The 8,788-nt window shown below is 45.9% G+C and overlaps 1 protein-coding gene across 3 annotated transcripts; it reads right to left on the bottom strand.

The window, feature by feature from the left end:
* Positions 1-1,770: 1,770 nt before the first annotated feature.
* On the bottom strand, positions 1,771-8,428 carry FST (follistatin). Of its 3 annotated transcripts, none has more exons than XM_010966300.3 (6): positions 7,929-8,428; positions 5,842-6,033; positions 5,186-5,404; positions 4,631-4,855; positions 3,734-3,961; positions 1,771-2,982 (listed from the first exon to the last, which is right to left on the bottom strand). In XM_010966300.3, exons 1-6 carry the CDS (start codon positions 8,011-8,013, stop codon positions 2,900-2,902), a joined length of 1,032 nt encoding a protein of 343 aa, XP_010964602.1. In that variant the 5' UTR covers positions 8,014-8,428; the 3' UTR covers positions 1,771-2,899. The 3 variants fall into 3 exon arrangements, with proteins under 3 accessions (XP_010964602.1, XP_010964601.1, XP_045381070.1); XM_010966299.3 differs by having other exon boundaries at positions 3,734-3,964; positions 7,929-8,424; XM_045525114.2 differs by lacking the exon at positions 1,771-2,982 and adding an exon at positions 3,055-3,265 and having other exon boundaries at positions 3,734-3,964; positions 7,929-8,427.
* Positions 8,429-8,788: the final 360 nt, after the last annotated feature.

Here is an 8,788-nt window from a genome sequence, read left to right as displayed (position 1 = left end):
AGTGGATATCTGATGAAAATTAGACATCTGATAGGTTTCTCTTTATTACTTGATATTTTGCAATTCCTAATGATGATTAGAATGTAATCATACTAATTAAAACTAGTTACTAGCAACTGTTTCTATTAATTACATTATACGCCTAAGTGAATTAGAATCTTCTGAGTCATAACTAAAATTCTAACAGTAGCCTAATGGTATTAATCTAATTTTAATTTTAAAAGAGATTTCTATTTTTTGGTATTAATTATCCTAATGAAGGATTACGGGAAAAGTTGGAAACTCCAAGAAGGAAAGTGAGATACTGTCTGGTGTTTGAGAGGAATGATTGATGCTGACAAACATAAAATAAAATTTTTAAATAAATAATCCAGATATTGTTTAAAAGGCAAGCTGTTTATTTTGTCACACTCCTTTGCCAGGACACATATTAGTGCCTGTTAAATTTGGCGTTTTTACTCTGATCATCAATGGTAGTTTTAAAGCATCTGTAGCATCCCAGAAAAAGGTAACATATCAATTCCAGGATGGGATATGAAACCTTATCTGCCCATTCTTTCCTATTCCCAGAGCCCATCCTTAGTGGCAAGCCAGCAGCTCCTGGTCACCATAGAGGTTATAATCCTTGTCTTCCCGTGGTTAACGGCAGCCTGTTTGTCTTCTGCACCTCCCTTTCCCCTTTCTCTGGGAACCCGGGGCTGAGGGCTAACAAAACCCTACAGGCTCCTAATCATTATACAAACTCTGCCCACCCAAGAGGCCCCTCTGCCTCCACCAAATTTCTCATTTGGTGACCACATTTGACAGCCAACAGTCTCCTATAATCATTTAAAATAATTATTTATATTAGGTTTTCACAAAAGGGATAAACATTTTAAAAGAACTTGGGCCACAGTCTTTGAAAGAACATATTTGTTTAGCAAATGTTGGCAATATTGATTATTCTTTGCTTATTCGCTCCCACAATCCTAATCCTCACTTCACAACTTGCAATTGGTATTTTTAATACTTAGCCAATGAATTAGCACACAGTGAGTTGGAAACTTGAGATTATCTAGTTATGTGTCACTGCGTATTAGTGTATTACAGGGACAACTGATGTGGCAAATGCCAATCTGAGGCTCTAATAGTGTGAGTGACCTGGCTGTCTAGTGGAAACTGCAATATATTGCCACGTCTTCTTACCTTGAGGGTGTCATTGATCTCCATGTGACATGGACTTCTTTGTGGAAACCCACCCCTGCCCCATCCTTTGCTCACCAAGCCCCCCTAGAATTCCAACACTATATGGCCTTTATTTCTGTAGCTGATATTCTGATTTCTAGAATATGTTGTCATAGATTAGTCTATTTTCACTGTTCCTTGTAATGTGCTTTGTCTTTTAAAGATCTAAGATCCACTTTATTTAGATCAGGAAAGATAAAGGGTGCCTCTGGCTATGGAGATGAGTTTGGAACAAGGCTAGCTAAGAAGACTGTGTTTTTAAAGAGGAAACTTTAGGCTTGGTGCACTGCAGGAGGAACATCTGTAGCCCTCCTCTCCCTTGCTTAGTGGTAGGTCTGCCATCACTCCTACAAAGGGGTTACTGGACCTTAGGTCCCTTTATCTTTTGAGCTCCACTGAGATGACCTGTAATTTACCTTGCTTTGGAGCTCTGGCTGCCCTGGCCATTTAATTTCAGTGACAACTCTATTTCTCAGCAAATGTATCATATACATTTTTACTCAAAAGCCCAAATAACTTCTTTGACATCAGCAGCAATTGAGACCATTGGCTTTTTAAAATTTTTTTATTTTTTCACTCATCATTTATTTACAAATACACATTATAACTTTTATATACATTGCACATTTACATGGTAGAAAAGTACAAAACTATATATTTAAATGAATTTATATTTAACTTGCCATGTTTGAAAATATAAAATTGCATCAGAAAAAAGTATTATGAAAAGCAAGAAACTTGAACTGATAAAGCTTTGATATAACTTTTCATGACACATTGGGTGAAGAGAACTAACTTGAAAGGTACAGCAGACTAGCTTAAAGGAAACACCTAAGAAAAGGTTGAATGTGTAGGATTCCCCTTCAGGCTCTTGACACCCATATCACTCAATTTCTTTGGATCTGGAAAGTCTTAAAAGTACAGTAATTAGAAACCTAACAATCCTATCACCCCCTCTCTCTCACAAATGTCTTCATCAAAACAAGAGAACTGAAGTAGGAGTTTCCTCAAAGATGTATCCTCTGTACCTTCTCTTTGAGTCAGAGTTATAATGCCTTTTGGTCAGTCAAGATTCCTTGTAAACAAAACCCGAGGGATCATGTATGTACACAACAGGCAGCAGAGAATCCAATAAATAAACATGACAGAAACTGACATGCCAGTTTGCTAAAGTGGAAAGGAGCCTAACAACAGTGAAATGAAGGGAGATGGATGAGTGAATGGATAGTAAGGAATGGACTTAAATGGTTTACAAGGAAAAAAAAAAGCTTTTACTTTACAAGCAAGAGACCTCACAATAAATAACTGCTCTTCCTTTCACGAATAAATTTCTTCAAAAACAAGGTGTACAGTCAACCAGACATTTTATGTATAAATTATAAAACATGACACAGTATAAATAAATGTCTACAAGTCTCAACTACGGGCCTCATCCAGTAGACCTCACAATGACCGCCTCTCCGGGTCCAATGAGTAACAAGGTGGCCTGGGAGAGAGCATTAGGACAAAGGTCCTTTATGTATAGTTTTCCCCCCAAATAAATAAGCATACACTTATTTACAGTATGGACAATATATTTTTCTTTTTCTTTTTTTTCTTTTCTTTTTTCTTTCCTTCTTTTTTTTTTTTTTTTTTTGCCCAAAGGCTATGTCAACACTTAACATTGGTGGAGGGTTTACCACTCTAGAATGGAAGATATAGGAAAGCTGTAGTCCTGGTCTTCATCTTCCTCCTCTTCCTCGGTGTCTTCCGAAATGGCTAGATGGGGGAATACAGGGGAGCTGCTGTTTAAATATGGACAACAACAGCGCAGAAGCAGCTCAGTGTATGTTTTCAAAGCCCTCTGAAACAGCCATATTACAGCGTTGCATTTTTATGTGACTTGCAGTAAGATGGTTTTTTTTTTTTTTTTTTGGTTTGTTTTTGGCATCTGCTGTTATGAAATAAGTTTAAAATTTTTTTTTAAAAAAACATTATCTATGAAGTCAAAAACTGCAGAAAGTTCTGAAGAATCAATGGCTCAGGTTTTACAGGCAGATTCCTGAAATTAGATAAAAAGCGCTCTTGTGTTCTAGGTATAACTGCTTTGGGTCCTTAATTCAGTTAGTAGAGGCAACTGCACAAAGCAGCAGCCCACGTGTGACAAAGCTGTCTTTGGAAAAGAAAAAAAAAAACATACTTTGAAGCAGTTAGTTTAGATTCAAGTGTTAATAAAGCAAACAGCAAAGCACACTACTAAAGCAAAAGAAATTATGAGCAAATGAGTGGAAACAGGTTTTTAGATGCAACCCCATTGATGATCATTGAGCAAGACCTAAAAGCCCGGAGACATTCCAGGGACTTTCTCCGTGAATTGCTGAATTGCTGAATTGCTGGTGAAACTTATCAGCCACCTAACTGAAACAGAAATGGGCCTATATGGGGAGTTTTTAGTGCTTCTTACATCTCCATTCCCTAGGGCTTGCCTAGGAAAGCCTTAAATTGTGGCAAGGTTAGAAATCGCACTTACAGTTACAAGATCCAGAGTGCTTAACTTCCAGCAGCACACCTGAGGAGCAGGCCGCCTCCTTCATGGCACACTCGCTGGCGTAGGTGGCATTGTCACTGGCACAGACAGGCTCCTCAGACTTGCTCTCAGGGCACAGCTCATCGCAGAGGGAACACCGGCCTCTGCCAACCTTGAAATCCCATAAACACTTTTTTCCACCAGTACACTGGATATCTTCACAGGACTTTGCTTCTAGGATATAATATACCTGTGATGAGTAAATCCATTTCCTCCTTGCCCCCTTTCTCTAGTCTCCTATCAATGCATGTCAACATATAACATACAGCTTATCTCTCACTAATGGAGATACTGTGCAAAAAATGCTTTATAATAAAACTGAAACCAACCCCCCCAACCCCCGTTTCCTACTTATTATATTAGTGTATGAAAATACTGTAGTATTTTTTTTGGAACAGGATTTCACAGTATTCTTGACTTAAATGTGTATTTGATTTCCCACAAGGGGGTTCTTTAAAAAAAAAAGAATTCCATCAGTTATCAGAATCTGATAACACATTTTAGGAACTGTTAAGTAATTATTTCTTGCTTCCAGCAAGTCTAGCACTTAAGAAATGTGTAAAATTGAGTTCTAAGTTTTCTAAGAAGGGAAATTGTTTCCCATTTCTTGCTGGTATTTGAATATATATGCCAATGCTTCCGGAAGACAATGGTTTTCTTCAGGAATGCTGTGGTCATGACAGTTTACCCAAGCTGGAGAGTATTTCTCCCTTTGGTGAAGCTATGTGTTTGGGGAGGCTTTGGGCCTATTTATTGGTTAACCTCACAGTTTTAACACTAGAAGTAGCATTTTTCTCTTTTCCTGTTTTTTCTTTTCTTTCCTCAATCCAGAATACCTACTGATACACTTTCCCTCATAGGCCAGTCCAATAGATCTGCCCAGGAGGCAGGTAGCCTTTCTTAGGTGACAGGCACTGGAGTAGGTCACTCCATCATTCCCACAGAGATACTGCTCAGAGGAGGTGGGCTCCGGGCAAATGCGGTTACATGTCACACAGTAGGCGTTATTAGTCTGGTCTACCACGCATGTGGAGCTGCCTGGACAGAAAACATCCCGACAGGTCTCTGAAACAAAGAGGGAAACAGACATTAATAGGCATCTTCTGGTCCCTGAGGACTGAGCATTTAATACTATTAAGGAAATCACAAAATAGAAGCACCCAGCTTTCAAAAAGCCCTTTGGGAGCCCTGTGGTTTTCAAAACCAAACTACGACTCTAGGTTGGTCCCTTCAGTGTTCTTAAGGAGTCTTTGGAAGTTAGAAAAGGGTTCCTTTATTTGGTATCATTATTATTATTTTTATTATGCTCTTACTGCAGACTACACCTTCCCACAGGGGTCTTCCAGTGGGTCTAGCTCAGGCAGAAAGCTGGAGGAGGGGTGGGGTAGGACCTACTTTTACATTTGCCCTGGTACTGGACTTCCAGTTCTGGCTGCTCTTTACATCTAGCCTTGAGGAGTGCACATTCGTTGCGGTAGGTTTTCCCGTCCAGCCCACAGACTGGGCCTTTCCAGGTGATGTTAGAACAGTCTGGGGCGCAGACACAGCGGGGTTTGTTCTTCTTGTTCATTCGGCATTTTTTCCCGGGTCCACAGTCCACGTTCTCGCACGTTTCTAGGAGTTGGAAAGAGGCAGAGATTGAAACCAGGGTCAGGCATCACGCAGGTCAGCCAGCAGGGCTGCGGATGCCTTGCGCAATCTGCAACCAAGAGTTCGAGACCGAGGGGCCTAGGCTCTTGCCCAGAAGCTGAGGAGGGACGGGGGTTGGGGACCGTGGGTTGCATCCCATACCCAAATTTCGCTCAAAGCGCGCGGGCTGGCTGGCTTCACCGCCACATTTGGCTCAGAAGTCTGAGAACTTCTGCCGACTTTGTTTTGCTTGTAGTATGAGACAGGCAAGATTCAACCCGAGTGGCTTACCAGGGCTGGGGGACTTAGGGGAAACCCGCGAACAAAGCTCTCCTAGTCCCAAACCCCAGCTGGGCAGCAGGGAAGCTGAGGGTAAGACGCCCTCTACTGAAAGCCTGCAAATTGGGGAGGAAGGGCCCTACCTTTACAGGGGATGCAGTTGGGGGCGCCCCCGTTGAAAATCATCCACTTGAAGAGCGTGTTGTCATTTACGTCCTCCTCTGTCCACGAGGTGCTCAGGCGGCCGGTGCTGCAGCACTCCTCCTTGCTCAGTTCTGTCTTGTACAGGACTTGGCAGCGGCCGTTCTTTGCCTGGCGGAGCCAGCAATTCCCAGCTGCGGGGAGACAGGGGTGGGGAGGTGGGCGAGTAAGCGGCGGGGTAGGGGGAGGGAGGCGGCGAGCCGGCGAGGGCAAGAGGAGGCCCGGCGGGGATGGGGAGGGAGTGAGTGTGGAGGAGGAGGAGGAGAGCGAGACGGTAGAGAAAAGCAGAAAATAAACCGGAGGGAGTGAAAGGGGTGGGGAAAGAGAGGGGGGAAAAAGCCTAGACTGAAGAAGTGGGAGGTGGGCGAGGGGGAGGGAGGGCGAGAGCGAGAAGCCGGAGCGCCCCAGCCATATCAATGTCAGTTACCAGTGACCCAGACACAACACGTGCAGCTTGCATTGACTTTTACTAGACTGTTTACTTTTATTCGTCCCATTTCATAACCTGCAGCGACTCGAAGAGCAGATTAAAGAACCTGACAAAAACAGGATGCGACGGATGTTTTTACATGTCGGTTTCATGTAGGCGGTATGAGTATTATTTGTGACAGAGGTTAAGAAAGTAGGAGAATTTAAGACAGCGAGAGAAAGGGGAAAAAAGGGTTGGGAGGTGGAGAGAGAGACCGAGACAGACACACATACAGGAACAGATCAAGGAAAAAGCACTTGTGAAAAATGAAAGCAAAAAAGCAATCGGGCCCTGCCCGGAGCTGCCCCGCGCGGCCTCGAGGAGCAGCCCGCCCGACGGGCCCGTTTTGCAATCCGCTAGACCCAGAGGACGCCCGCGGCCACCGCGATCTTTCGAAATCTCCGAGGGCTGCTTTCCCCGGCGCCCACGTCCCCGGCACCCAGGCAGCGCCTCTCCCGGAAAGGCGGGCAACTCGGAGGAGTGCGTTGCAGACGGCATGGGGCAGTGCCCAGGGAGACAGCTTACAATACACTCAAAATGTTAACGCTGAAACCAGGAAAGTTACACGTCTGTCTCAAGAAAAGTGTAGAGAGAAAAAAGGGGTTGGGAGGGAGGCTTCCTACCATTTCACGGTAACATATATGTACCTATCTCACACCTACCAAGAAATCTTTGCAAGTGAATTTTCCCCCTTCCTCCCTTTTAATGTTTGGACTTTGGTCAGGAAGACTTCTCATGAATCATCCACATAACTTTAACAATATTTGGACAGCAAGCTGTTATTATTATTGAAAAATTCTGCCCAAATATTAATTGAAGTAAACAAATCTAATGAAAACCCCCCAAACTTTAGAAATCTGCTTTTAAATGTATCTCAGAATGTAAATCAATTGTGGGCTTCTCACTGTTCTACAGAAAGTTAACAGCCAGAGGAATGAGGCAAAGGGAAAAGAAACTGTAAACTACTCAAAACAGTCATATATATATATATATTTCTGCGGGGTTGTGGGGAGGGGGTTGGAAGAAGCGTCCACTAGGCAGAAAACTAATTCCTTCTAAAATTTTCGGCACCCACATTTCCAAGTTTGGGCAAAGTTTCTGAAATCATGTCCCCCAGCCACCGAAGAAATTTCAGTATTCCCCCCCTTCCCACCCAGTCGTTTTTAAAAGTATCCAAAAGATGTAGGAAGGAGAGAGGTTAGATTGCTAATGGTTCGACTTAAATCTCCGGACTACTGATGCTTGTCCCCTTCTTCAGAGCCAAACAGGGGAGATAACATCTAGACTCACTATGTCCAGAACTTGGAGCATCTAACCCTAAGTACTGAGAAAGACTCCAGCTCACTCCCTTTCCTTTTAAAGGATAACCGCGCTCCAAACTCGGCTCCCGGTCCTAAAGTGTAACTGCCTTCAGTTTTCCCACTCCTCTCCATCCCAGACTCGCTAAGTTGGTCCAACATCTTCAGAGAGCAACGTTGCTCAGAACAGACCCCGGGGAGACGACAGAAGAACAAACCCCTGCCCTCAGCCGAGCCTCCCAGCGCATCCCCTCTCGCTTACCCTGGGCGCTGCGGTCCTCCATGAACTGGCAGAGCAGCAGCAGCAGGAGGCAAAGCCCGCCGGGCTGGTGCCTGGGACGGACCATCCTGGGGGCAGGCGCGGGGCGAGGAGCGCGGCGGCGCGGGGAGCGGGCGCGGCGGCGAGTGGCTCCGGCGAGCGGCGCGCGTCGCAGAGGCGAGCGGCGGAGGGCGCAGCGATCCCGGCGCAGCCCCGCGCTCGCCGCCGGCCGCCCGCGCGATTCAATGGACGTCAGAAGCCGGGCGCAGCCGCGCTTTAAATCTAGACGGGGGTCTCCGCAGTTTGCGGTGGGCGGTCTCCCAGTGTGTGGGGCAGTGGGAGGGCGGCCGCGAGCAAGGGTGTGCGAGGCTCCTTGGGGGTGGGGAGCTTTTAAAAGTTCAGTGTGAATCAGGTGACATTTCCCACCTTCTGGAAACCCTTCCCAATTATCTGGTGGAGGTGCCCGAAATCAAAGCGGCAGGAGGGGAATCGCCGAGTTCTTATTTGCGTAGGAGCGAGAGGGAGGGGGCAGGCGACCGGGGCGGGGGATGGGGGCGACGCTTCGGGGGTGGGGAGTGGGGGAGAACACCCACTTCAAGTCCTGCACGCCGCCGCTCGCAGGCAGCGCCGGCGCGCCCGGGGTGGCGGCGTGTGTGTGTGTGTGTGTGTGTGTGTGTGTGTGTGTGTGTGTGTGTGTGTGTGTGTGTGTGTGTGTGTTGGGGAGGGGGTCGCGGTGGGGGCGCTGGAGGCGGCGGCGGGCGGGGTGGAGTGGAGCGGGGACAGGGGTGGCCCAGGAGTTGGTCTCCGCACCGCCACTCCTCCGTTCCAAGAAGACTTTACAAATGCCCAGAGAGCCCCGAGCT

The sequence above is a fragment of the Camelus bactrianus genome, chromosome 3 (genome assembly GCF_048773025.1).
Source record: "Camelus bactrianus isolate YW-2024 breed Bactrian camel chromosome 3, ASM4877302v1, whole genome shotgun sequence".
Taxonomy (NCBI): domain Eukaryota; kingdom Metazoa; phylum Chordata; class Mammalia; order Artiodactyla; family Camelidae; genus Camelus; species Camelus bactrianus.
Note: the sequence above shows the minus strand (reverse complement) of the source record. Positions and strands in the feature narration are given on the sequence as shown.